The sequence below is a fragment of the Aspergillus nidulans genome, chromosome VI, assembly GCF_000011425.1.
Source record: "Aspergillus nidulans FGSC A4 chromosome VI".
NCBI classification, from domain to species: domain Eukaryota; kingdom Fungi; phylum Ascomycota; class Eurotiomycetes; order Eurotiales; family Aspergillaceae; genus Aspergillus; species Aspergillus nidulans.
Genome location: NC_066262.1, coordinates 2,813,017 through 2,839,112, shown reverse-complemented (window position 1 = coordinate 2,839,112; position 26,096 = coordinate 2,813,017). Strand labels below are relative to the sequence as shown.

The 26,096-nt window shown below is 49.6% G+C and overlaps 10 protein-coding genes across 10 annotated transcripts, besides 1 other annotated feature; 6 read left to right on the top strand and 4 right to left on the bottom strand.

The window, feature by feature from the left end:
* Positions 1-26,096: part of a sequence feature (contig 1.49 342..206454(-1)) that runs on past both edges of the window.
* Positions 351-2,153, top strand: ANIA_02759 (18S rRNA pseudouridine methyltransferase). The gene is made up of 3 exons (XM_655271.2): positions 351-440; positions 757-1,019; positions 1,091-2,153. The coding sequence occupies exons 1-3, from the start codon at positions 398-400 to the stop codon at positions 1,565-1,567; spliced, it is 783 nt and encodes a 260-aa protein (XP_660363.1). The 5' UTR covers positions 351-397; the 3' UTR covers positions 1,568-2,153.
* Positions 3,514-5,853, top strand: ANIA_02760 (VOC family protein). The gene is made up of 2 exons (XM_655272.2): positions 3,514-3,994; positions 4,052-5,853. Exons 1-2 carry the CDS (start codon positions 3,819-3,821, stop codon positions 5,556-5,558), a joined length of 1,683 nt encoding a protein of 560 aa, XP_660364.1. The 5' UTR covers positions 3,514-3,818; the 3' UTR covers positions 5,559-5,853.
* Positions 5,975-7,569, bottom strand: ANIA_02761 (ubiquitin-conjugating enzyme). Its single transcript, XM_655273.2, has 6 exons — positions 7,539-7,569; positions 7,248-7,395; positions 7,052-7,097; positions 6,923-6,952; positions 6,618-6,801; positions 5,975-6,559 (listed from the first exon to the last, which is right to left on the bottom strand). Exons 2-6 carry the CDS (start codon positions 7,289-7,291, stop codon positions 6,420-6,422), a joined length of 444 nt encoding a protein of 147 aa, XP_660365.1. The 5' UTR covers positions 7,292-7,395; positions 7,539-7,569; the 3' UTR covers positions 5,975-6,419.
* ANIA_02762 (acyl-CoA dehydrogenase) lies at positions 8,340-9,858 on the bottom strand (the record flags this gene model as incomplete). Its single annotated transcript, XM_655274.2, has 4 exons — positions 8,340-8,408; positions 8,459-8,568; positions 8,647-9,562; positions 9,657-9,858. The coding sequence occupies 4 exons, from the start codon at positions 9,856-9,858 to the stop codon at positions 8,362-8,364; spliced, it is 1,275 nt and encodes a 424-aa protein (XP_660366.1). The 3' UTR covers positions 8,340-8,361.
* Positions 10,714-13,122, bottom strand: ANIA_02763 (uncharacterized protein; the record flags this gene model as incomplete). Its single annotated transcript, XM_655275.2, has 4 exons — positions 10,714-11,528; positions 11,608-11,884; positions 11,935-12,772; positions 12,842-13,122. The coding sequence occupies 4 exons, from the start codon at positions 13,120-13,122 to the stop codon at positions 10,714-10,716; spliced, it is 2,211 nt and encodes a 736-aa protein (XP_660367.2).
* fen1 (multifunctional nuclease RAD27) lies at positions 13,429-15,332 on the top strand. The gene is made up of 5 exons (XM_655276.2): positions 13,429-13,678; positions 13,748-13,833; positions 13,914-13,918; positions 13,978-14,539; positions 14,599-15,332. Exons 1-5 carry the CDS (start codon positions 13,666-13,668, stop codon positions 15,118-15,120), a joined length of 1,188 nt encoding a protein of 395 aa, XP_660368.1. The 5' UTR covers positions 13,429-13,665; the 3' UTR covers positions 15,121-15,332.
* Positions 17,150-18,789, top strand: ANIA_02765 (histone H1). The gene is made up of 7 exons (XM_655277.2): positions 17,150-17,331; positions 17,427-17,452; positions 17,612-17,634; positions 17,759-17,889; positions 18,029-18,087; positions 18,140-18,310; positions 18,365-18,789. Exons 1-7 carry the CDS (start codon positions 17,262-17,264, stop codon positions 18,485-18,487), a joined length of 603 nt encoding a protein of 200 aa, XP_660369.1. The 5' UTR covers positions 17,150-17,261; the 3' UTR covers positions 18,488-18,789.
* On the top strand, positions 20,341-23,011 carry ANIA_02766 (1-phosphatidylinositol-4-phosphate 5-kinase; the record flags this gene model as incomplete). The annotated part of the gene is made up of 4 exons (XM_655278.1): positions 20,341-20,748; positions 20,779-21,467; positions 21,532-22,492; positions 22,544-23,011. The coding sequence occupies 4 exons, from the start codon at positions 20,341-20,343 to the stop codon at positions 23,009-23,011; spliced, it is 2,526 nt and encodes an 841-aa protein (XP_660370.1).
* On the top strand, positions 23,110-23,909 carry ANIA_10342 (uncharacterized protein). Its single transcript, XM_050612652.1, has one exon. The coding sequence runs from the start codon at positions 23,151-23,153 to the stop codon at positions 23,562-23,564; it is 414 nt and encodes a 137-aa protein (XP_050468549.1). The 5' UTR covers positions 23,110-23,150; the 3' UTR covers positions 23,565-23,909.
* Positions 24,324-25,975, bottom strand: ANIA_10340 (trans-hexaprenyltranstransferase). The gene is made up of 2 exons (XM_050612651.1): positions 24,671-25,975; positions 24,324-24,569 (listed from the first exon to the last, which is right to left on the bottom strand). Exons 1-2 carry the CDS (start codon positions 25,877-25,879, stop codon positions 24,408-24,410), a joined length of 1,371 nt encoding a protein of 456 aa, XP_050468548.1. The 5' UTR covers positions 25,880-25,975; the 3' UTR covers positions 24,324-24,407.

The following is a 26,096-nucleotide window of genomic DNA, read 5'->3' as shown; positions in this document are numbered from 1 at the left end:
TCAACAATTACTCCGGATGCTGTGGCTTTGGGGGTCTTTTCCTCTCCGGCAACGGTTGATTTCCAGATTTGGCGGGGACCCGTAAAAAACTCCATTCCGCCTTTCTGTCCCTCATTTTTTCAGACTCCGATGAGACTTTCTGCAACACACCTTGTTCTGTTTTGCATATACCAATCTTGCAGGCCTTGCGGTCCCTCGGTTCTGAGAACGATTCTCCAAGCCTTGTATTATAAACCTCGCAGCCGCCAATTGTTCCAGCCAATTCTCCTGCGCTCCGCCGCATCTGTTCCACCTCCGATTCCTTTCAACTTCGGCCCATTTTTCTCTTGCCTACTAGCATATTCGATTGTCGCCTCCATCGCTGATTAGTATATTCTTCAAAAGTCCGAAGGCTATAATGTCGGAATCAGTTCAGGTTGCAGGAAAAAGAAAGCGTGCCAGTAGGTCCCATTGTCCAATAGAATCGTCCTTCTTGCTCTTCTCTACCATCGAATTTTTCCCCTCATCTCTGCCGCCTTTTCACCCTACTGTTTCCGACCGGTTATTCTTCCTCTCTCCATTCTCATCATCTTGTCATCGCTTCAGCTGGAGTTGACCCGGCGTCGAGCTACAAAAAAAGGCTCCGCCATCACTCCAGCATCCATCTCAGTTTGGTGGTTCTTCAACACCCGCCGAGCATCTTCCCTCTGCCATTTCCACCGCCACTTATCCCATTTAATTAGCCTGCTATGAGTGCTGACACACCGGTACGGTCAGGGACGCAGTCCTGTCCTCCACCCGAATTGCCACAACTTGTCGCTGAGCAACATGTTCCCATCGCTCCCAATGATAAGGAGACGCAGCGGTTGATTGTGGTTCTGTCACACGCCAGCTTGGAGACGTTTAAAGCTTCTCACGGTGGACGCAATGGTACTGCTCGCGACGAGAAATACTCTTTGCTAAACAGCGATGAACATATTGGCGTCATGCGCAAAATGAACCGGGACATTAGCGAGGCGCGTCCCGACATCACTCATCAGGTTGGACCATCTTATCTCTAGCGAAGACATTCTGATAACACTTGATCGCTGACCATCCTCGTCTGATACAGTGTCTTCTCACTCTTCTTGACTCTCCCGTCAACAAAGCTGGCAAGCTGCAAATCTACATTCACACTGCCAAAGGCGTTTTAATTGAGGTCAACCCCTCGGTTCGCATTCCTCGAACTTTCAAGCGCTTCGCCGGTCTCATGGTTCAGCTTTTGCACCGACTCTCCATCCGTTCCACTAACTCGCAAGAGAAGCTTCTCAAAGTCATCAAGAACCCAATCACCGACCATTTGCCTCCAAACTGCCGCAAGGTGACGCTCAGTTACGAAGCCCCGGTTGTGCGAGTCAAGGATTACATCGAGTCTCTGGGCCCCAAAGAGAGCATCTGTATATTTGTTGGAGCTATGGCCAAGGGCCAGGATGACTTTGCGGACTCGTTCAAGGATGACACCATTAGTATCAGCAACTACAGTTTGAGTGCGAGCGTCGCATGCAGCAAGTTCTGTCATGCCGCAGAGGAAGTTTGGGATATCCTATGAACGAAATTGTCATTCCACTCCCATCTTGCAAATTTCCCGAACTTGACGACGTGACGAATCTCCTTGCGGACATACATCTAAACCTGTCAAAACATGGCAAACACCGCATGTTGGAATTGACCTTTCTGGCCCTCGCGCCGCCCTTCCTACGTACCTGTGGACTTACTCCATCTGACAAATTGGATCTACGTCGGTTTCCTGTTTTGCCTTACCTCCTGTTTCTGGATCTGTCAAGATTTATGTCCGGTCTGTGGAACCAACAACTCCAGGAGTCCGGATTCCAGATTACAGCCTTATGATTCCTGTATTATGCGCTCTTCCGACGGTATAGTTGTTGACAAGTGACAAAAGGATTGTCAAGGCCCGGGCGGATCCCGCTGTACTTGATTTATGGGCTACGCCGTATCTGCGGCATGTCTATTAACACAGCTGCACACGATCATGTCCTTGGAGCCGGACAACCTACCATATGCGAGGAAATCGTTGTGGTGGCATGACGTATCACAGTCTACTTCTCGGCCGGCCATCGGATTAGATATATAGATAAATAATGATGTGAGCCTCTAGGCCTCCAGGTAGAGACGAAAGAGTGTCCCGCGTTGCGTGTTCCGTGTTCCGTGTTTGGTAATTACAGGCGTAGACCTTGAGTTTTGGCGGTGATGTCTCGGGTTGTCTTAGCATAATCTTCCTCTCTGTTCTGTTCAAGACATGAGCAAAGATCGGGCTCAATTCACCAGCTCTGAACTGATGACTCACTCAATAGTCGCCGCCATACCTCTTTAACCTCGGGAATATGCCACTCATGCAGAATTAAGTACGGATTGGTGGCTCCAATAACCAAGGACGGTATTCTCTTCCTACGACGTGGCAAGCGGCCATCGCCCCCTCGAAGCTCCATGAGTTTGTGGATCTCCCGCTCCATTCGGGGCGCCCAAGGGGTCCGTCCATGCGTTGTCTCCATTTAAGTATTTTGCACTATATCATCATGGATCTCAGATGATGGATAGCGCTGTCGATCCCAAGCGTTTAATGGCGAAAAGAGACAGGCAAGTTCAACACCAGACGCCAGCTTGACACGGGACGCCCCGAAAATTGCCTCTTGCATTGGGAATGACTGCTGACGACGCGTGATTTGTCTTGTTCAGAACAATTTTGGTCAATCTGTCAAGGCTCTAGAATTCATGGTGTGGATATCACCGAGCGGTCAGACACACCAGCGGCGACTAGCAGGCTAGCAGCAGCAGAAGTGCCCAAAGCAGGAACGCGAGGCCATTGTCGGACGGTCAGAGGGGCCATTTTAAGTGGCTCCCGGTACTCGTGCTCTACTGTTCTTCGACCGTTCCTCTGGTCTATTTGCTGTTCCAACATGATTGGTGACTGTGACGAACACGGCGGCCAATGAAACCAGTTTGGCTACATCCAGCCAATTGATAGGTTGTGCGTGGGGTGACCCCTCCTACTACTGCTCCATGAGGCATGAAGCCATGGCCTTGGACAAGAAGGTCACTACACAGCATGTACTCTGTACGGATGAGCTACTACAGTGGCTGCAGTTCAGTGTCACGCTTCAGGCTTGGAAATCTTCCGTTAGACTCTCACTACCAACCAATCTCTATCTTTTACCTTGTTCTTAATCGGTCGCCTCACCAGCTTGACTTCATTGTTGTTGCTTGGCTTCGGTCTTGCATGGTACCCACCCATTCTTCCCTCATTGACAGGGCCGCCTCGACTACAAGGTCCCGTTCAGGCTTCTCCACGATGACCTGGCCGTTACCGTAATGCTGTTCAACCCCTCATGGCTAACTTCACCGATAGGAGCATCGTGGGTCTTGCTCAATTTCAGTGATTCCGATAGGAGCCCTGGGCTGCTGCTGAGACATGCACTCATGCCTGCAATATCAAGGCTCCCTGGTCTCTCACGAGGCCGGTTACGAGATTATCGCCCCAAAGCTTCTGGTTGGATGGCATGGGCATGCTTTGGGTGTAACTCCAATGCTTAGGGTACTTAGGGAGCTTTATCCTGTTCTTTATCAGCCCGCTTCTTCCTGACTCACCGTCTGTATTTGTCTACTTCATTTCCAATTACTCGGATCGTTCATCATACTTCTTTGTTGCCCGTCTTCTGCGCTATAACCAGCACTCAGCAGTCAGATCTGGGTACACATCAAGACCCTGTCATACCACCGCCGCTCCTCTCAGACAAATCCCGCTGTAGTTTTTGACTCAGCGAGATAGTTCATCCGGCGAAGACATGCCTCTTTCCCATTTAACCTTGACCGTTTCCCACCTCCCTACCTCCACATCTTTTTTTCTTTCCTGCCTACAGCCCCTAGGATATAAATTCATTGGTCGCCATGACGACTACATTGGATTTGGGCAAGACTCCAACGAGCCCGCGGACTTCTGGATAACCGAGCAAAAGCCGGGGTGGGTGGCCTCTACGCAGACGTCCGACTCGCAGCTCTATCTCTAACTATCTTATAGATGCCCCGCCGGCGCCGCTCATGTTGCGTTCCCCGCACCTTCAAAGGATGCTGTCAACTCGTTTTTCATCTGTGCACTCAAAGCGGGAGGGAAACTCCATGGAGAGCCCAAGACTCGCGACTCTCAGTCAGGCTACTTTAGCGCTGCTGTCATGGATATGGATGGAAATAGCATTGAGGCTGTATATCGTCCCGACACAGACATGAGAAGCAGCAGCGGCAGCACCGTTAGCGGCAGTACCGTGGCCAGATCAGCCGTGAGCAAATCTGCTCTTGCACTGCTCGAGAATGGCTCGGTCGTATCGAAAGCCAGCAGTGCCAAGTCCAATGCCAAATCTCATGTATCCAGGGCTTTAACTGCCGTTGATCGACCAGCTCCCTCAGAACGAGCTCCCTCTGAACGCGGTGGGTCAATAGTCTCGTCTCGGGAAATTCAACAAGCGCCTCCTCAAACCTATGTCGTTCACACACACACAACGCAAAAGAATGATGACAGTAAAGCCGCTAAGACGATTGTCGGTACGCTCATCGGCGCTGCCGCCGGCGCTGCAATTGCCTACGCCATGTCTAAGGGCGATTCCGAACAAAGCCCGGCAACAAGTTCTCTATCACCATCGCAGTTCATGCCTCAAGAATTTCGACAACTTTCTTCTCATGAAACTTCGCCAGCCCAATCACAGTTCCAGGACTATCAGGGCTACCGAGCTATCGAGGCACCTCCTCCACGAAGCGTTTACTCGACCGCAGAATCTCGACCTGCGCTAACCCGAAGTGTAACGTCCAAGAACCCATGGGCGAGCACAGTTTATGAAGGCACAGAGTTTGGCACCAGAGGTCCAAAGGGAAGCGTATACTACGATGAAGGGGGCCGCCGCGCCTCAGAAGGGAGCATCTACAACCAGAGCGAAATCCCCCTCAGAGCCATCGAATACCCGCCCGCGTCTGAAGCCCAACAGTATCCTGCCGATGTAAGCACATTGATCAGTTCCTTCCGCGAAAAATCGCGCATCTCGGAGAAAGGAAGTGTCTATTCTACCTCGACTATCAAAGCATCCAAATCTCACCATTCCCACACACAAAGCTCCCACCACTCCGTTTCAAAGTCCCATACCGGAAGCACGGCTTCCTCAACACGAACAGCCCGCCAAATTCCTCTCCCTGAAGGCTCTACGGTCTCGTATTCATCTTACCGCAGCGCCACTAAATCTACGCCCGCCTACGATGACGTGGATGTCGAAACCCATGTCACGCCTGACGACTCGATTAGCCAGGTTGGCGACTCATCTAGGCGCTCCTCGTATTCACACCGATCTCATCACTCTCATAAGTCGCATGTCTCTAAACGGTCCAGCAAATTCGATGAACCCGTCAGACCGAGTGACAGCGTCAGCCAGGTATCAAGTCATGCTTCCAGACGCACCGTCAAGGCCAGCGGGAGTGTTGCAGGCGGCGGTTCAATTGCTGGTTCAAAGATCAGCTCCAGTCGGAGAGCAAGTCAGGTTGCGTAGATCGCCCTTTGCCCGGATTTCTCCGTCTAGCATCATTATTTTCGCCTGATTTTGCCCTCTTTTCACTTCCATACTTATAATCACTGTTATTTTCAAGCTCACTTGCCTATACAGCTGTTGTCCCAGAACATAGAAACTTTCTACTCTGCATATTGCATGTCAGAACGCATTTGTTACTTCCGTTTACTAAGATGCGTCTTGACTTTTCGTTTCGGCAAGCATGTGTTGCATTATATAGACGAAATATATGTCTCAATATTCATAAATCAGGAATACAAGCATCACCTAACAATGACTGGTTTGACAATTCTCTTAATGGAAATTCACCCACGAGCTGTGCTAGAGCAAGCATTTTATGCCACAGCCTTGCATTGAGAATAGTCGCAAAATCCAAGTGGGTTTTTATACAACTGATCAGAAGTCGAAAGAGTTGTGCCATAAGTGCCTAACTACTAGCTATCTGGTACATTTGCCTTGCTCGAGCACCCCTGCCCAATGTCCAGCCTACTTGCGGGTAAGCCTGCACAACTGCACCAACGACTCTTGCGACCCCGACCCAAAGAATATGGCCTGCTTGGGTTAGATTGTGAATCACAAAACATTGTCTGACTCCATTCAGTGAAACAAAATGCCATGAATGCAGAGAGTTAATCGTAATGATCATTGAATATGACATTTCCCGCCAAAAGAAGCCCGAAACAACTAGGAATAAAGTTGAAGCACACGCAAATGGTTTGCAGGAAAACAACGAAGAGATCTACGATCACGGTACGCCAGGCTTCCAGTATATTGTCACAAAGCGAATGGAGACGCAGAGAGCTTGAGAAGACCAAGGTGGCCGTGGAGCTTGATAGGCGGAGATCAGATGGCGTATTTGCGAGTCCATTCACGTGCGGTGGCTTCATATCGGGGACGGTCAGTCTTGTACACATGAGCAATCTCAGGCACCAGAGGGTCATCCGGGTTGGGATCTGTGAGCATGGAGCATATCGAGAGCAGCACTGCGAAGCATTTAGTGTTGGTCGACAAATTTAGTGGAACAAAGTTTCGATGACGGACCTTTGGAGATTGTCAAGGCTGGACTCCACTGGTCTCGGAGAATGTCAAGGCAGATACTGCCGTTGGAGTTGATGTTCGGATGGTAGATCCGAGTGTTGAAGTTGACCTTTGGTGGCTTGAAGGGATAGTCGGTAGGGAAGTGAATTGTTAGGAAAAACACGCCGCCCGAGTATGGGGAGTCACCCTGTGAAGACAATCCGTCAGCGGCTAGCCATGAAGAGAAAGTTGCAAGGCCCGCGAATTCCTCGCTCGGAAAGCACACAGGCCCTACAACGCCATCGTTCAAAAGTGAAGTGGTGACTTACAGGACCCATGATCGTTGCTTGCCAATGGAACTGCCCGTTTAAATATAATGTTAGTCTATCAATAACATCGTAGGAACTGATCCGCCGCAGTTGGCGATCGGCGAAAAGAGCAGTCATTGCAAGTCATACCAGGTCTTCTCCAGCGGGGCCGGCGGAGCAAGAGGATGGAGGATCACTAAATTTGAAGGCGCATATTAGCATCAAGACGTAATACAGGAGCCGCCAAACGGCTTTTGTTGTAAAATGGCATTCTTTTCGGCGGGGCATATTGGCGCCCCCGCGGTATGGTGGGGTGGGACAATCAGAATGAGATATAATAGCTTACCGGCCGAGATCAGTGAGTTCCTTGTTAATTCTCTTGAGAGCCATTTTAAAAAATCTGAGGTGGTAGAAAAAGAAAAAGAAAAGAAAAGACTTATATCAGCCGATCGACGGTTGAAAAATGAGCGGTGTTACCGAAGTTGAGAGGATATCTGCAGTCACGAGCCCAGTCAGCGACGGTAAAAAGACGACGAATAGAAAAAAAGGAAAAGATGAATGAAACACCTAGAAGAGCGAAGAAAGATAGACAGGACGTAAAATAGAGGAAGGACAAAGTAGGTGGTGGTATACTCACAGGATGAGGATTACGTCGGGAGGCTGGAGGAGGGGAAAGAGAGAAAGAGAAGAAGACTGAAAGGAGAGGAAGCGGGAAGGCGGGACTGATTACCAAAATTACACTAAAGGATACAGTAACCGTCATCATTCAGGTGACGGCGACAGAATGGGGACCATTGGGCACCGTGTACGGTTTGGGTACTGTAAGATACACCAGCCACATACGCCACACCCCGCCTGGCCCGTAGCCTTGGTAGGGAAACTACTCAGTATACTACCCGCCCAACACGACATGGGATAAGCAGAGCTGCGGTATAAGATCACTAGCTGCTATAACTTAGGCTACTGGATTTGTGTGCAATTATGTGCCGTTCGACTGAGCCGTTGCCATTACATTGCCACCCGCCAGTTGCCGACTGGTTCTCGGAGAAGTCTGTGTCAGTTTAAAATACATATTCAGTGCCTATAATTTCATTGGCTGTAAGGCAATGCCAAGGACTACTGAGGCTGACACCGAACGCCCGACACTGGTTCACACAATATATATATATTCTATATTACGCAGCTACGAAATACTTGCAACTATGGTATTCATACAGAAGGCTGCCTCTAGTCCTACTCAAAAGCCTTGTCCTACCGTTCGGCTCACCCTGATACTCCATATACTGCATAATGTACTTTTACTACTAGTGGCGCATATTATATGATTCTGTCGCTATACCACGAAGCAGATGAGGTCCATGCCGTTAACGTGCTATGTACAAATAAGGGTGCTACTAGGTACCGATACTACAGACGTGAATATAAACAACTATTCAAAGATTGCTAACCTGTATCCTAAACTACACAAACGCCTGCACCCCAGTAATAGCGCGACCAAGGATTAAGGCTAATTTGAGATCAGTATTGTTGAACAGTCAAAAGTAGAAAAGCACTTACCATGAATATCGCTCTGTCCTTCGTATGTTTGTACCACAAATAAGTTCGCCACATGGCGAGCAATATGGTACTCGTCGCTTGCAGCATTTCCACCGAAAACTTCCTGCAGTCTGTTTAAGAAAGCGGGTTAGCTCATTTTTTGGATCATAGAAGACTGCCGCGGCTGGTAGGATCTTGGAAACACCCACGTTCTAGAGTTAGCCAGCGCCCGGTCACAGTTTTGCCTCTTGACTAATGAAATCATTTCGGGAGTGCATTTCCCAGCGTCCTTCAGTCTGGCAACCTGGGTTGCGGCCAAGGTGCCGTATGTAGCGTCTGTGACTGCATCTGCCAGCTTCTTCTGAATCAGCTGGTACTTGGCCAGAGGGTTCCCCTTGAACTGCTTCCTCTCCAAGGCATAGGTCCGAGCACGGTCGATGCAATCCTCCAGGGCACCCATGGCCCCAAAGGCAATACCCAGACGAGCACTGTTAAGGCAGGTAAAAGGTCCGGTGAGTCCCTCGACATCAGGGAACATGTTCTCCACGGGCACGGGGCAATCATCCAGCTGGATCATGCCAGTAATGGATGCACGGAGCGCTGACTTGTTCTTGAGGGCAGGTGTCTCTAGCGTTCCTGGAGGACACTTGCTGCGTTCCACTACGAATCCCCGGATCTTGCCAGTGCTTTGTAACTTGGCCCAAACAATCAAAATGTCAGAGATAGGCGAGTTGGTGATCCAGGTCTTGCTGCCGGAGAGCAGATAAACACCCTTCTTGGTAGGGTGTTCACGCGCAATAGTTTCCATTGACCCTGGGTCAGAACCGTGGTTGGGCTCAGTCAGACCAAAGCAGCCTGCTAGCTTGCCCTTCGCCAACTCTGGGAGAAGTCTATCCTTGAGCTCCTGAGTACCGAACTCATGAATCGCGGTCATGGCCAAAGAGCTCTGCACAGACATTCCCGATCTGTATCCCGAGTCCACGCGCTCAACTTCCTTCGTGATCAACCCAGACGCAACCGTGCTCACTCCTGCACAACCATACCCCTCAATGCTAGCACCCAAAAGGCCAAGCTCACCCATCTCCTCAAGAATCTTTCGGTCATAGTTTTCGTTTCGATAGGCGTCTAGTGACAATCAAGGAGTCAGCAAGGAGCTTCTGTGGGGATCGGGCGACTGCCAGATTATGAAATGCCGCATGACTTGCAGCGGACCACTTACCAAGAACCCGTGGTTGTAACCGTTCCTGACAGTATTGCCTTGCTGTCTCCTGAATAGCCAGCTCATCCTCCGTGTAGAGCTCAGACGCAAGGAGGGGGTCCTCCCACTTAAACGCTGTAGCATAGCCGCGCGAAGCTGCGGGGATCTTGCTCAGTCGACCTGCGGAGCGCGAGGCCGTACGAAAAAAGGAAGAAGGGTTCATCGTGGGGGTTCGAATGAAAACACTGGTCTTTGTAAAGACAATTGGGCTACAACACTGTCAGAAGACCCTACAAGATTGGCGCAAGAAAAGGTTCAAGGAGAGTGCTGCGTGGGGAAGTCTTGAGAGGCAAACCTCGGCAACTTTGAATCCGCTCGGGAGAGCTTCTCTGTATGGTCAACGGATAGAGCCTGAAAGGGTGAATATGTCGAATGAAGACCGATTGACCAGGGTCTGGAATCAATGCAGATTCATCTTCAAGCCGACTATATACTTCAACCAAGCCGAATCCCGCGGATTGTCTTGTGTGGACTTAGCAGTACCCGCGGGCTGCTTTAGGGATCCGAGCGGAGGTACGGTCGAATAACCGGGAAGCCGGTAATTTGGCTTGACTGACTTAAGTGAACGGAAAGCGTTTCCGTTCTACATCTCCGTACATAAAATCATTTAATGTCAAATGATTCCTCTATTCTGATATCCTTGTGGATTTTAATTCTATGTACACAATAAGCCATCTATCTGTTGTACTCGTCCAAGAGCAAACCACGTTCCCTGTGTGCTCTTTGGAATGCAGTCAGGCGACCTTCAATAAAGTGCCCCAACTCGACTCCTAACATTATTAAGCCTTTGGCGTGAGGCAGTTATGTGAACTATCTGGTTCGCGGAACCCTAGAACCGCTGTTCGGCTGAGCCTCTAATCAGCGGAGCGGAATCGTGGAGTGCAGTCTTATGTTGACGCAGCATTATGGGATTAGCAATGCGACAGTTGTGGACCGCGGTAGAAGAGTGCAGATAGTTCTTTATTTCCGTCTTGCTTTATCCAATGATATTCCACCGATATCATATGCTGTAACACCGTCATGCCGGCATCTGGGACTGAAGGAAATCGAAGACCCCAGTGGGAAAGTACTCTTCATCGAACCCCCATAGATCAGCCATCATAGGATCAATAGAGCCCTCAGAGAGTCCGTTTTGCTGTTCCAATCCCAGTTCAACGCCGTTTCCTCTCTCTGCGGATAAGGGAGCAACCCCTAAAAGGGGTGGTGGATGATTCAAGATTGTATCGCGCTCGCCTAGGGTTTGAGCCCCAGGGATTAACACGGGCTTGAACATTGAAATACTGTCATGAGAGCCTTGCTTAGAAGGTTGTTGATTGCCACAGCCTCTCTTCTCCCACTCCTCAAGTCCTGTAAGCATTTTCTTCAAGCCACGCGATATATGGTGACTGAGATGGCGCTCACTAGCGCGCTTGCTGCAGGACACCATCAGGTCGATAATTCGGCCGACTAGTGCACGAACGTACGAAACGTCGATGTGAAGGCCAGCCGACGCAATCGAGTTCTGTTGGTTTTGGCTACCAGGGACGGCACTGGAACATCCCTTGGCAGCAATCTTCAGTAGGAAGACTGCGGCAAATGTGATCATGCTGTGAAGATACAACGGGACACCGACCAAAGCCCGTTGAATGTCAGGTTCATCTAGAACAACCATGAGCGTCCCAATCGCAGATTCAATGGCTAGGTTTGCGCGCTTCTTCCGTTCAACTGACATGGGACGCGTTGAATTCGAGGAATGGTAAGTTCGCAAGGCAACAGAATTCAACTGTAATCGGCAGAAATTATAATGCAGGTAGACAGCTTTATAAGGATATGCGCCGACGTACCGGCTTCCAGCTGTGCCAGCAGAGGATCAGTAAAAAAAAAGGATTATTTCATCACGACAAGGGGACAATAAGGAGAATGAGCTACATACCTAAGCGCGGTAGCCATGCGGATCGCCACTCTCCGAGGTCAGCATCGAACTTATCAATGACGGAGAATTCACTTTCAGGAACTTCCAAGTCGACATCGGGACCGAAAGCATGGTATATCCTGGTGAGTATGATGAAAAGATCCACCTGACTGTGTAGGCGGAGGTCGGATTGTGATACTGATGGAGACAGAATAAAAGTGTGATGATTGGTGATACTATAGTCTTCGTGGATTATGGGTGGGCGCCCGTAGGCGATAGAGAAGTGGTGCTCTAAAGTCTAGAAAGGTCAGACTATTCAAACGTAAGAGGCCGGGGTAAAGAGCTCACATAGAGAAGATACCAGAGCCTAGCCTGTTCCTTGTGCTCAGGAGAGCCCAATGTAGCTTTCCTATATGCTTGGTGAAGATTTCGCTCCGTCGCAATGCGTACGGCATACCCGGACAGTTTCCAGCTCACATCCGCAAGCCAGAAAGCCCCAATACATAATGCGCGCAAGTCATCTAAGGAATGATGCCGGTCAAGCATTGACTCTGATGCTAATCTTGCGAACTCGGTATAACAGGTATCGAAAGTCCGTTCTTTATGAGGGAGGTGAAGGGCCGTCACGGCGAAAATAGCAGCAGAGAGCATTGAAGATGAGTTGCGCAAAGAAGTAAGATCCTTATGTACGAGTAATATACCATCCCATAAATAACGGTTGAGGACACGGTCGAAGTGGTCAAACAATTCCTCTGCTTCTTGCAGATCTATTGCACCTCGCGAGACAAAATCCGTAACAAGATCATGTGCATGCTGTCGCTGGGGAGATGTAGCCCGGAAATCGCTTAACTGAGTCACTTCATACAAACTTCCCATCGGGGCAGTGACAAGTGAGGTTGCGCCATTCTCTTCTCTGTCAATAGCATATTGTGGCTGTTGCTCTGGGGATGTCGTAGGAAGACTTGGCTTCTCAGCGCCGGGGCGTACTGCAGCACCGAATGACACAGTCGCTCCATTTATTTCTGTGGCCGGAGGGGTATCTTCCGTTGACACGGTGGATTCTTTACGGCCTCTCTTTTTCGGGGGCGTCTCTGCTGATTTTCCGGCCGCTTGGTAATACGATAAGTCGGGTAATTGAGCTTTTCGGAGTAAGTCGGCCATGGCAAGCTCAATGGTTGATTTCCACCTGCAGCGTAGCACAAAATGTCAGCGACACCATATTTCATCATAAGCAGCGGATTAGAAAAGGCATTACTCTGCTTCGTCATCCAGCAATGTCTGGAGACTTTTGTTGACCACACATTCTAGTCCCATCCGACGGCATCGTTGACACACCGTCTCCCCCACATTCATGTCACATCGGACCTTATGCCGTTTGCACTCCGTGCAAGCACGTATCCTTCGTGAGATCTTCGGAACATGAAGCGGGTGCTGGCGAGAGTCATTGTCCGTTGCGGATTGCGGAAGACCGCCCTGAGGAGACGAACTCGAGGACCCCACACCATTCGCTTCAAGATGAGGACGACTCCGTTTCATTGCGCAATGCCGCTGCTCATCGTCTACAATCAGACACCGGCGGCCCTTCTGTATCTCTTGAGCGGGGTGTGCTCTTGCAATGATACGGAGATAGACGGGCGGATAAGGAAGAGGAGCGTTGGGTCACTGGCGGGTTAAAGACCCGCTCGGGCTAGGCTGAGTCCGGTGCCTCGAGTCCTGTCCTCCGTAAATGCAAGCACTAGCCTTCTACTTTTCTGCGCAATCAAAAGGTAGCGGACTATATCATAGACATGGTTATGCCTGATTTTCCTTCAGGTCCTTCTCATTCATCTGCCCACCTGTCGAGCCAATGTGGCTGTGGCAGTTCTCAGGTCTAGTACTTCAGGGCTCCGTAGAGGACTTAGTCTAGATAGGTAGGACTGGGGAAGTGGGGGAATCACGTGTATATATCGCATGACGCTATACCAAATGCAGTCTAATGGTGTCAGCGCGTTCAACGCGTTTCATGCCCGCCACCGTGCTTGACTGCTCTGCTTTCAAGCTGCGGTCTTGCCTATTACTGAGTTCACTGACAAGCTCAACATGGGAATCAAGCGTGAGTACATAACTTCTCTTTGACTGGTGCATACTGCAAGCTGCCAATGCTCATTGCTTGTGATTACAGACCTCTATCAAGTGATCGCAGAAAATGCGCCCGATGCCATCAAGGCAGGGGATATCAAGAATCATTTCGGCCGGAAGGTCGCCATCGTACGTTCTGCTGAAAAGCATTTTAATAATTTCGGAATTATTCCAGAGAACCATTTCTAACGACGTCTCTCACCTTATAGGATGCGTACGTTGCTGTCGGACTGAAGCCTGAACTCGCCTAATGGTTATGCTGATACGCCACAGATCAATGAGTATTTACAGTTTTCTCATCGCTGTACGCTCCGAAGGCCAGCAGCTCATGAGCGATACCGGCGAGACCACGTCACATCTCATGGGGATGTTTTACCGGACGCTACGCATGGTGGATAATGGGATCAAGCCTCTATATGTTTTTGATGGAGCTCCACCGAAACTCAAATCGGGCGAACTAGCCAAGCGGAGCGCTAGGAAACACGAAGCCACTGAAGCGCATGAAGAAGCGAAGGAGACGGGCACGGCGGAAGATGTTGAGAAGTTCTCGCGACGGACTGTGCGAGTAACGAGGGAGCACAATGCGGAGTGCAAAAAACTCTTGAAGTTGATGGGGATTCCGTACATCGATGCTCCTACCGAGGCAGAGGCGCAATGTGCTGTGCTGGCTCGCGCGGGCAAAGTCTATGCCGCAGCATCGGAAGATATGGATACGTTATGCTTCGAGGCGCCGATCCTGCTGAGGCATCTGACTTTCAGTGAGCAGAGGAAAGAGCCTATTCAAGAGATTCATTTGAACCGTGCTCTGGAGGGACTGGGCATGGATCGAAACCAGGTAATTTCTTCCCACGCAGGTTGGCGCGTTGAATGCTTACTTCTGGACGTGCTACATAGTTTATTGATCTCTGCATTCTACTTGGATGTGACTATCTGGAGCCCATTCCCAAAGTAGGGCCCAATACCGCTCTAAAACTGATCCGCGACCACGGTACCCTGGAAAAGGTGGTTGAGTCCATCGAGAAAGATCCTAAGCAGAAATATGTCATTCCGGAATCTTGGCCGTATCAGGATGCCAGAGAACTCTTCCTGAACCCAGATGTCCGAGATGCCAACGACCCCGAATGCGACTTCAAGTGGGAGGCGCCGGACATCGAAGGCCTTGTAGATTTTCTGGTGAAGGATAAGGGATTCAATGAAGACCGGGTGCGCAACGGTGCTGCCCGATTACAGAAGAACTTGAAAACCGCACAGCAGTCGCGTTTGGAAGGATTTTTTAAGCCGGTTGCTAAGACAGACGCGGAGAAAGCAACCCTGAAGCGCAAGCACGACGAGAAAATCCAAGAACAGAAGAAGCGCAAGAAAGAGGAGGCTAAGGCGAAAAAGGAAGCGAAGGCTCGACCACGAGCTGCTGTATAGATCCCAAAAAAAGTTTCTGGAGGTTGTTTGGAAAGATCACGAAGGGCGAACCTTCTTACCATTATAGCTGGGATAGGCGTTCATGGTTACGGCTAGTTAGTGGGAGTCCAGCGGCGCGTTGTTGTAATCTGTATTTGCGTCTACTTAATTTGCGTCCACAGTAGTATCGATTTGTGAAGAGAGTGTCAAATTGTAATCGTCTTGCTCCGTCATATCTCAATTGCCTGGCTGTAGTGGCCCTGGACCAGGTAGCTGCTAATAAATCCGAAGTCACCCATCTGTGGTATTTGGCGTTCAGCTTGGTTGTCTTTCCTTGAGACCAGCTTACTTTGCGAGACCTAATAGGCATATGGATTTCACTCCTGCTTATAGATATATTTTGTGTCATTTGTGTTCCGTGTCTTTCGGTTGTGATTAGTTGATGGAGATATATATTCCAGTGGTCCTCGTATTACCAGTATCCCCCACAGTATGGACATTGGTTCTTTGGCTCAACCCATCTCGTTTGAATTTTGAGATCCAACGAATAAGGACACTTGGAATGCTCCACCAGCCGTAGGTCCAGGCTCCATTCCAAGAATGATTCAGGGTTGTTGCAGGAATGGGACTACAGGCTGTTTGCGGATACCCGTCGATGGCCGCGCACGACGGCTGAACAACGCTCTTAAGTGGTATTCTGTATCCCCATGACGAGAAGCCACAGAATATTAATTTTAGTTTGCAGTGAGCAGTGCTGTTGTAACCCCTGCCCTGCGCTGATTGTCAAAGCCGGACGCAAGCCGGGGGATAATCTATGTAGCTTCCAGCTCCTTTGCGTCCTTCTACAGAATATGGATTCCAACCGTACGCCACTCTCGATGCTCAACCCGTAGGTGAGCCCGGTAACATTTCCTGCTAACGATAATCGCCAAGCTGCCTACTTGCGCAGCCCAGGCTTGCTTTGCGAGCAGAAATCCTTCCTTTAGCTAAGCGGGTGGTCGCGTGTAACTGCGCAATCCCCGACAACAAACGCCAGACGGCTAACAGGTAGTTAGACAAGTTGTTTCCCCATGAGTACACGTCTAGTTTTAGAGCGAGACCCGAAACTGCCTGGGTCGGTATGAGTTGAGCCTCGGATCGTGCTCAAAACACTGGGTAATGAGAAAGCATTCTTTCCTCGTGACCACAACCCGCAACGCCCCTCTCGATGTCAGTAGAAAATCCGAAGTATGACTGGCCACTTGAGGAATTTGATTTCCAGGAAAGATCGCTCAATAGAAAGGCAACTCATCTAGCTGCTGCTCGTCTTAATCTGCCACGCAAGATGCGAGGAGGCCATGAGCTTAATCAAACCGCAGATGAACTGGAGGTTGCATCATTGACTGCGGTAGACTCGAATGAATCTATGCGTGGGAGCGGTTCCTAGCCAGCTTGTACGTACCCACCGAAGAGTTACCTGAGAATGAGGATGACCTGAACATTAGCATTGTCTGCAGATATTTCTCAGTTCCTAAATAGCGCGCGGTTTGCGTGTGGAGCGACAGACACTTCAGGATCAACTAGACAAGGTAATGCAACTCGAAGAGCGCAGCCCGGGGAGTGCGACCGTTACAGCAAAAGAGAAAACTAAAATGTTCTGTGTGAATATTCTTAGATTACCGATCAACTAATGATAGGCCGGACAGAGGGAATTCCTGTTGGAATAGGGGGATAGAGGACTTGACAGAAGAACGCGTAGGGAGAGTCAAGTTGCGATAATGGGGAAAGCACGGGGTCAAGCACAGAGGGTGCGAACCTCTATCTACAGTTGAGCCTATGCACAAGAAATGTTATTATTAGAATCTCACAGATAACTCGATAATCTAGTTCTACCAATCAGCCGAGGGGAAAAGGCGCAATAAAAAGGAATAGAATAGGGAGAGAGTCTTTTTGGAAGACCTAGCTTGACGTGTTTTTTGTGGTGATCCAGTGTCAACACCGGCTGCCCTATATAAAGCGCGCGTGCCCCGCGGCCTTTCCCTCCTCTCGACTCTCGACTCTTTCTGCTCCCATCGTCACTCCACCACATCCTCCTGGTCGTCTGTCGCTGATCATCCGATCTTCAGTATCTTCCATTATTCTTTTGGTATCTCTTTTCAATATCCCAACCGTCCCTCTTCAAGATGCCTCCCAAGAAAGCTCCCACTACGGCCAAGAAAGCCGCTTCTGGCCCAACTCACACCTCCTACCGTGGTATGTTTTTACTGATCTTTCGTCACCACCTCTTCGCGCTATGATGAATTTAGTATTGTCTTTGTCGCGAGTTCATGCTGATTCGTTCTATATAGATATGATCAAGGATGCCATCCTGAATGTGAGTTGATCACGTTGTTTCTGGCCGCTCTTGGATGACGCCGTCGGGCGGGAGCAACCCCCGACCGTGACACGTCTCCCTCCTGTTGAATCATCCCAACACCACGTCCGGGGTTGTCATTTCTATCGTAATCCCGATCGCTAACATCTTTCGCTTTAGCTGAAAGAGCGAAATGGTAGCAGGTATGTTGTAATGGCCTTCTCAATCGGCCTAGTGCGAGCCGCTCTCTAGCGACGCGGTCACCTCACCGTCCCCGACCATCACTAGCCTGTCGCATTTGATGCTAACTTCGAATTTCTATCACAGCCGCCAGTCTATCAAAAAATATGTGCTGGCAAACAATAAGCTGGCTCCTGCTTCTCAGAACGCCTTTGACAGCCAGTTCAACAAGGCGATCAAGGCTGGTGTTGAGAAGGGCGATTTCATCCAGCCCAAAGGTAAGCCGTCCCTTTGTCGCGCACCCCTCAACCATCACTTTATCAACGATCTCAATCCGAGTTACTCGAAATAAGCCCTTTTTACGCCAGCATACGTGCGTTGAATTTGTTATCGAACATAGACTAAGTAGTTTCTTAGGCACCTCTGGTCCCGTGAAGCTTGCCAAGAAGCAGGCTCCTGCTAAGCCCGCTCCAAAGGTAATCATATCGCCGTCGTGAATTGTAGGACTGTGTTGCTGACGCCATTTAGAAGCCTGCCACTACCACTAAGACCGCTGCGCCCAAGAAGACAGCCACTAAGAAGGCGGACAAGGCCGAGAAGGCCGAGAAGCCGAAGACGAAGAAAACCAATGCTGGCGTCAAGAAGCCAGCCGGCAGACCGAAGGCGAACACCGCGAAGCCCCGTAAAGCGAGCACGGCCGTAAGTCTTTATTGATCATCGCCTTTGAGGATTGTTGCACTAACTCTGAAGAAGGCACCGGCTGTTGTTGACAAGCCCAAGGTCGTCAGCGTGACCAAGTCGGGTCGCAAGACTACGACGACGGCTAAGCCCACCGAAAAGGCGACCAAGAAGACTGCTAAGAACAAGAAGGCCTAGACAGGCAGCCTGGCTTGGAGATTGTTTGAGCGTCCTCTTAGTGTTTCGACTTGGTTATCCTTTGGGAAGTCCCTGATGCTCTCCCTCTTTTTTTCTCTTGTAATTTCTTGCTGATATTCCTTTCGCTCTGAGTCTGGGGATTTTTGTTTCACTCACTATCTTGGTTGGGCTGGCGTCTTGCGATGGGTTATGAATTGGGAATGCTTGCTGTGTCCCTAGGGTGCTGGGAAATCAATTGTCGTTATATCTAGGTCTGAGTTATCTCTATTCTGTTCGAGTCGTATTAAGCCTTGAGATTTCTGAAAGCTTTCCATTGCCTACCACGACGAGTAGTCTGATTCAGGATGATATGACTGGACCGTAAGAATGATGAATGACTTAGACTCATCACCGCTTCCCATTACAGGTCTCGCGACCTGAGGATAATTTGTCGTGCTTGAGGTAGAATGAACCTTTATTTGCTAGATGCGAGAGCATAAACTATATCGGGTAGCATATGTTAGCTCTGCTTCCCGGCTCATTGTAAAGAACAAGTTACTTTTGACGAAGTAGCTTGGATATGCTGCTCACTGTCCTGCTGTAATGTAGCTACCTGAGTTGTAGGCACCGTCCAGCGTTCGCTGACTGATTTAGGGTTCAAGACATAAGAAAGACATAAAGTTATGCGCTCGGGCCGGGGCTAATCCGTGCTTATGCATTTCAATGCCAGAGCTGCAATCTGGCTCTGAAGACGATATTTGCAGTGTTATGTCACAGTTGGGACAATCAATCTAATTAAGAATTATCCCGGAGCAAATATATTCTCTGCACTCAAAAAACTGTCAGAGCCAAGTCTCGCCAGCGACCGATCGTACTTGGAAAAGTGTTTCTATTATAAGATTGCGGGATTCGTATCGTACGGTGCCGTGAATGCCACTCTGACACCCGTTGATGACATTTAATACTAGTACTAGACTACTAGTAGACATTCAGGGTTCAGTACTATGTCCCTCCAAGTCGATTTCACAAAACAGTCTCTCATATGCGAATGCGATCTTGATCGACTCTGTCCAAGTTTAGTAGGAAGAGGTGGTGGAGATGGCATGAACCACTGGACCGGCTCCGTTGTTCCCCCTGCTTCGCTCACGAGTCACCACGGCTAGGCAGTAGCAATAATGATAAATGACAACGATAGCAAACAATAATCAGGAGGCTTATCCTCTTGAGGTCATGAGTCTAGTGTGATATAGGAGAAACAGTAGTATTTCATTCCAAGGAGAGCTGAATACGCCGAATTGCGGATATTACGCGGAGTTACTGGAGGGTTACCATACCAGAACAGCCCTCCTGCTAGCCTGCCCAGTGCGGTTTGCACGATAGCCCCGACTGTTGCTGTCCTTCCGTCACGATCGATTCTTCCCTCCAACATCCTATCCTCCATCTTTTTCTCTCCTTCCTGGATTTCTCAACCTTTGTTGACTGCTTTTTCTACATTTTCTCCAAATCTTACGCTCTCTCTGTTGATATTCACCTGCGCATTTTCGGTACGCGAACACGCTGTCAGGAGTGCTGTGCTGTCGACTGTTGCCCTGCCTTGCTCTGACACTTGGAACATGATAACCGGTCCCTGAATCACCTTCGACGCCGCGGCTGGCCGCTCCTGTTAACCAGAAGGTGTTTTTTGGTCCCGAATTGTCACTTCCTCGTTGCACTTAAGCCTCTCTTGCAGCATTGTCTGGCCCCTACCCAGCCCAAAATCTCCGACGGAATTCTCGACTGGTTCCTCCCTCGCACGGTATCTCTGCTCCACGACGCTTCGCGGCCTCACAATCGATTCTGCGCCGTTCGACCCCCCCGGCGTCCTGCCCGCGATTATGCCGTCATTCACGACCGACTATCCTTCCCAGACGGCGACAGCTACAGCTACACACCCTCATTCATTCGGCCCGCCCCAAGACAGAACGCACGAGAAAAGTCCAGTAGGGAACACTTTTGTATGGACAAATTGGCCCAATGGCGACTCTAATCACCTCGAGACTCCATCGGACCGCAATCTCGCTAATGGTAGTACTTACTCTCTAACTGGACCCCGATCAAGTGCCAGCTCCTACAATCGAGAATTCCTGCAGTCCAAAGACGGGAGTCTGCATTCGTTAGGAAATACATCCGCTCGGGAACAGAGGGAGGGGAGGCCATCATCCATTACAACGGACAGAGAGCTTCCCCGGAAGTCATTTGATACGGGGGTCGGCTCGGCAACAACGTCTATTGCTAGTCATCAGGTAAATGGGGCATTGATATGTCACAAACAGGTTAACGGGAAGCACATGGTTAATGGGGATTATTCGCGACCGTCCGTTGATGAGCTGGTCTGCTCAGACACGACGGGAAATACTGCGACAGCGCGGCTGTCGACATCGCCCCCGGACAACAGTGGCCGCCTTTCTCCAGACCATGGCAGCCTGTCCCCAACTCAAAAAGGCACTTATCGGCACTCGTCTCCCCCGATCGCCGCAGGAGTCAAGCGTAGCAACACGCAAGACTCGGCTAATTCTAGCATTCGACAGCGGCATACGTTACAAGTTCCGAGAACTACCAGTGGCCGTCGAAGTAGTCGTGATCAGCCGGACGACGTTGCGTACAGCAGCGGCCGCCTATCTCCGACAGCGGGAGCCCGCCGTTCGTCTCTTGGGTTGGCTCGCCGGACCACCAGGACGAATCAGTCCGAAATCTTGTTTGATGAAGCGAATCCGGATGAAGATGCAGCCCGTTGGGCGGAAGCTATCAAACAAAGGAGAGCGTCGAGAAGGAGACGGCGAGACGAGGAAGATGATGAAAGAGTTGTTGTTGGAACAAAAGTTGATCGAAACCACGTCAACTGGGTTACCTCCTACAACATGCTCACTGGGATCCGGTTCACCGTGTCTAGGATAAATGCAAAAATGGATAGGGAACTGACTCCTGCTGATTTCAAGGCCAAACATAAGTTCTCCTTCGATATGTATGCTTCGGCCTTTTACGGACACCAGAATCATTGATCACTACTAACATTTGTCTTGCTGCAGAACTGGGAATGAACTGACACCATCCGCCCAGTATGACTTCAAGTTTAAGGACTATGCGCCCTGGGTTTTCCGTCATCTACGGGCAAAATTCCGATTGGATCCAGCCGACTACTTGATGTCACTCACTAGCAAGTACATTCTCTCGGAGCTGGGCTCTCCAGGAAAAAGTGGCAGCTTCTTCTACTTCTCAAGGGACTATAAATATATCATCAAGACGATCCATCACGCTGAACACAAACTGCTGCGAAAGATCCTCCCCGAATACTACAAACACGTGGAGCAAAATCCGAACACTTTAATCTCTCAATTTTACGGCCTCCACCGAGTTAAGATGGCCTACGGCCGCAAGATCCACTTCGTTGTGATGAACAATCTTTTCCCACCACATCGCGATATTCATTCCACATTCGACCTTAAGGGGTCCATGATTGGCCGCGAGGTGAGCGAGGAATATATCAAGGACCACCCAAGGTCCACAATGAAGGACCTGAACTGGCTTCGAAGGAATCGTCAATTAGAATGCGGCCCGGAAAAACGTGAATTCTTTCTCGAGCAGCTTAAGCGCGATGTGGAACTTTTGAAGCGGCTAAAAATCATGGATTATTCGCTTCTTGTGGGTATACATGATCTGGAAAAAGGAAACGAGGAAAAACTGCGTGATAAGACTCTTCAGGTTTTCCAACCTGGAGCCGATCGCGAAGAGGATATCCACCCTAATATGCTGATGCGCACTCCATCCAAGCTAGAGAACGAACGCAAGGCGCGCGAGCTTCGAATGCTAATCCAGAAGGAGCGTCCCGTGCCGCTCGACAAGGCGACTGCAAAGATGCCAGACGAGATCCTCGACGAGCGCAAATTTCATGTTTTTTACTCCGACGATGGTGGATTTCGGGCCACGCGTGAAAACGGCCAGCCTGGTCAAGAGATTTACTATCTTGGGATTATTGATTGTTTGACACATGTGCGTTTATCATGCGAGATCCATGAATATATCAGCTAACCATGCGTGTAGTACGGCACCGTCAAAAGGATAGAGCATTTCGTTAAAGGCCTAACGCATGATCGGACACAAATCTCGCCCATTCCCCCGGAAGGCTACGGTGATCGCTTCGTCAACTTTATTAGAAGAATAACGATGTCCAAGGAAGAAGCAGAACGTACCCGGGATCAAGAAGTGCCAGAAAAGCATAACAGTCAACCAATATCGTCAACGGAGAATAACACATCAGATCATATCTCGCAAGGCCCCACATCCGGCCACCAACCAGCAGTCGCTGCTCTCGGGCCAAGTACATTGCCTATTGTTGACGAAGCTGGCGAGGCTAGCAGTGTTGGTGGACACAGTCAATGTAGTCCGCAGTCTCTATCGCTTCACCAAAACCAAGTTCTACCATCACCGCCGAATCGTCTTAACCCGGGGCCGTCAGAAAAGCGAAACGGCACCCTTCAAAATGGACAAAATCCCTCAATTTCAGTCTGATGAACAGGATTTCCGTTTGTCTCCTGCGCATACTCTACCCTCCTGCTCTCATTTTTGGCGATTTTTATGATATCCCTTTTGCCGTGTTTTCATCTTTCTACTTTCGGGGCCAGGGGATAAGCCCTTCCCTACCCATGCAATGAACGCACTTTCGCCATATCCCACTTCCGAGAGTGTTAATCTGATGTTTCCACGATTGACGCAAGCGGAAGTTTTTGGGCTATCGAGCACTTTACTTTCCTCACATCAGAATGGTTGCGGTGCCGAACTCAATGTTCTGTTTGCTTGCATTTCAAGTTGGCTTTATAATTTTGGCCGAGTCCTCGTCGTGCCTTTATTGCACTACCACCAACACGTCCAGACAATGTCTGGGCTAACTCTCCTTACAGTCCTTATATCCGGCTTTTGTTTTCTTTACTCTCATATGTTCTTACCATGTCAGAAGAGGCTGGCTTATCGCCTTCGAATGAAACCCCTGCCACAGTGGGCCTTGTCTGAAATCTTTCGGCTCCTTCGAACCCTGGATTACCCCATCTCAATTATCAAACATTGATCATATTCTCCTTTGTTCTATACCTGGAATTACTCTAACCGTTGAGTGTCCCGTTCTGTCTTTGTTTTGAAGCTCACAGTCTTTCCTGGGTCCTGAGGCCCAGTACAAATGCCCACTATCGTGGACTGGCATTTCACCCTGGGTATATTATTTCCTCTTTTATTATCCCCCCTCATTGGTTTGAATGGCATTCGACTTGCGTTGTCTTTGAAGAAAGTTTTTGAGCGGCTTAGCTTTTCAGTCTTGTTTTATTGTCTTTCGTCCTTAATTTCTCTGTTTCTGGCGACAATGTGTTTATAGAAACTGATAGAAGAGATGTATAAATGTGAATCGAGACCAACACTACACCGATGATTTGGGAGACATAAACGTTATAAGGGTCTTGAGTACATGTGTATCATGTGCTATCCCTTGTTGTCCTCCTAGAGTGTTTTGTAAGAAGAATATAGTTAATAGCACATAGAATGGATACTTTAATGTATAGCACACGTAGTCTCACTCCGGAATTTCCCTTCTAAGTATTGTACAGTGTACATCGGCTATATAGCCAACGTGAAATGTCAAACTCATAAAAATCAAGATACAGAAGAGGAGGTACGCAAAATAGCCAAAACCAAGCAATACATGCGCATAGTATACTAGTACAGAGGTAGACACCAAACTGATGTCGATAAGATCAAGTGGGGCATTTGTTGAAACGACCTATCTTTCATCGAGGAAACAGAGCACTGCCCAGCGGATAACCTTTGTTGATAAGGTAGTATTGTAGCTTTTCGTCTGATATCGGAATTGACTCCGAACTGTATCCCAATGACGGCCGAGGAGGATGAAGCTTGCGCGAACTTACTTCCTCCGATTCATGGTCTTTCTGCACATCTCAATCAGACCGGCCTTTGCTTCGCTATCAGGAAACGGGCTGATGGCAGCAATTGCTTTGTCTGCATATTCTTGAGCTAGAGCACGGGTTTGTTCAACACCATTGGCGCGGTAGACAAGTTCTCGGGCCTAGGATAAACAAGGTTATAATTAGTGAATTATCACATCTTTTGGAGGGCTGGGAAGGGATAGTAGGACTGATGGGCTAATGACAAGGGATCTATGCATACTTTTTCAACGTCTCCCTCCCGGCAAAATTTACGACCGACCAAGGGGCCAAGTTCCGGGTGTTGTTTCCAGGCGAAAAGAAGAGGAGCAGTTGCAAGGCCGAGTTCTAGGTCCGCCCCGGCAGGCTTTCCTAGTTCAACACCGCTGACTGTGTAGTCAAGCATGTCGTCCACAAGCTGGAACGCTAGTCCCAAATTGCGGCCGTAGGAATACGCGGCCTCGACCACGTCAGGAGTGCTATGGCCAAGTAGTGCAGCTGCGCGGCACGACTTGCTGATTAGGCTTGCGGTCTTCAGGTAGGTTTTTTGCAGGTAGTATGAGATAGTGTCGTCTGTAAAAACGGGGTTCTTTTCGTCCTCGGCAGTGTTTTTGAGCTGCATAAACTCTCCCTCCACGAGATTGGCGATCACCGTAGCCAAGAGTTCTGTAACCTCGGGGTCTCGTAGGCGGGCCAGAGCAACGGAGGCACGACCGAGCAGGAAGTCACCTGCCAAAACAGCCATTTTGTTCCCGAATTCGATGTTCGCGGAGTTGGAGGAGCGACGGGTGAGGGCGTTATCAATAACATCATCATGGAGGAGTGAAGCAGTGTGAATCAATTCGGTGATTTCAGCAAGTCGTCGCTGGGAAGGGAGGATGTTCTCATCGCCAGCAAAGTCGTACTGACCTTCTGTTGGCGACTGTGACGTGAGCCGATCCAGGTCTGGGTTGGTGTCGGCAAGGACAGAAGGAGAAGTAATAGGGTCATTGACCGTCACAGAACTTAGAGCTGCATCCGACGTGGAGCGATTGGATCTTGGGGTGGTCAATGCCGTCGCTTGGGACATAAGCAACACCAGCAGTGGTCGCATATGTTTGCCCTCACTTCGAGTATAGTATTTCGCCACTTTATCCAGCGTAGGATGTCCCGAACCAAGAAGCTGACGGATATTTTTGGTGAGAAATTTGAGTTCCTTGCCCACGATCCTCAACGGATCGACTGATATCCCAGGAGGCGCTTTGGGTAGACCCTTGAAGAGCGTTTGGGCTGCTGAAACCGCCGCGCCAAAGGGGGAAGCATCTTTTCGACGAGAGGGGTGATATTTGCGGTTTTGGAATTTGGATTGACCTAGGGAGAGATCATTGCGGAGGCATTGCCAGCATATAGGTGTCTGGGGTGTGACCGGTGATGCGAGTACCAGCTTGCCAGCTGGGACTGTGCGTGATTTCATGCTCAAAATTAGCAGCCCAGGAAATGATAGCCAGCTATTTAAGCATACGCATGGGTGGAGGCGCAGTTGTTAGTCAAACGAGAGAGCAGGCCTCCCAAGTCCGGAGGAAGGAATAGTAACTGTGGACGTGGAGTTCGAGTCCGCAAAGCTGGGAAGTTTTTCTCCGGCGAGGTCGGCCGCCAATCGGGCCGGAACGGGAGCGTCACTTATCAACCAC

Coding starts and splice junctions, on each gene's coding strand:
- ANIA_02759 (XM_655271.2), top strand. CDS start 398: ATGTCGGAATCAGTTCAGGTTGCAGGAAAAAGAAAGCGTGCCA. Junction 441..756: donor AGGAAAAAGAAAGCGTGCCA/GTAGGTCCCATT, acceptor CGGTACGGTCAG/GGACGCAGTCCTGTCCTCCA. Junction 1,020..1,090: donor GTCCCGACATCACTCATCAG/GTTGGACCATCT, acceptor CGTCTGATACAG/TGTCTTCTCACTCTTCTTGA.
- fen1 (XM_655276.2), top strand. Junction 14,540..14,598: donor TGGGCATGGATCGAAACCAG/GTAATTTCTTCC, acceptor CGTGCTACATAG/TTTATTGATCTCTGCATTCT.
- ANIA_02760 (XM_655272.2), top strand. CDS start 3,819: ATGCCTCTTTCCCATTTAACCTTGACCGTTTCCCACCTCCCTACCTCC. Junction 3,995..4,051: donor ATAACCGAGCAAAAGCCGGG/GTGGGTGGCCTC, acceptor ACTATCTTATAG/ATGCCCCGCCGGCGCCGCTC.
- ANIA_02765 (XM_655277.2), top strand. CDS start 17,262: ATGCCTCCCAAGAAAGCTCCCACTACGGCCAAGAAAGCCGCTTCTGGC. Junction 17,453..17,611: donor TCAAGGATGCCATCCTGAAT/GTGAGTTGATCA, acceptor CTTTCGCTTTAG/CTGAAAGAGCGAAATGGTAG. Junction 17,635..17,758: donor AAAGAGCGAAATGGTAGCAG/GTATGTTGTAAT, acceptor TTTCTATCACAG/CCGCCAGTCTATCAAAAAAT.
- ANIA_10340 (XM_050612651.1), bottom strand. CDS start 25,879: ATGAAATCACGCACAGTCCCAGCTGGCAAGCTGGTACTCGCATCACCG. Junction 24,570..24,670: donor GGGAGGGAGACGTTGAAAAA/GTATGCATAGAT, acceptor TGTTTATCCTAG/GCCCGAGAACTTGTCTACCG.
- ANIA_10342 (XM_050612652.1), top strand. CDS start 23,151: ATGAACGCACTTTCGCCATATCCCACTTCCGAGAGTGTTAATCTGATG.
- ANIA_02761 (XM_655273.2), bottom strand. CDS start 7,291: ATGGCTCTCAAGAGAATTAACAAGGAACTCACTGATCTCGGCCG. Junction 6,953..7,051: donor GCCCCGCTGGAGAAGACCTG/GTATGACTTGCA, acceptor TTAAACGGGCAG/TTCCATTGGCAAGCAACGAT. Junction 6,802..6,922: donor AAGCAACGATCATGGGTCCT/GTAAGTCACCAC, acceptor TTGTCTTCACAG/GGTGACTCCCCATACTCGGG.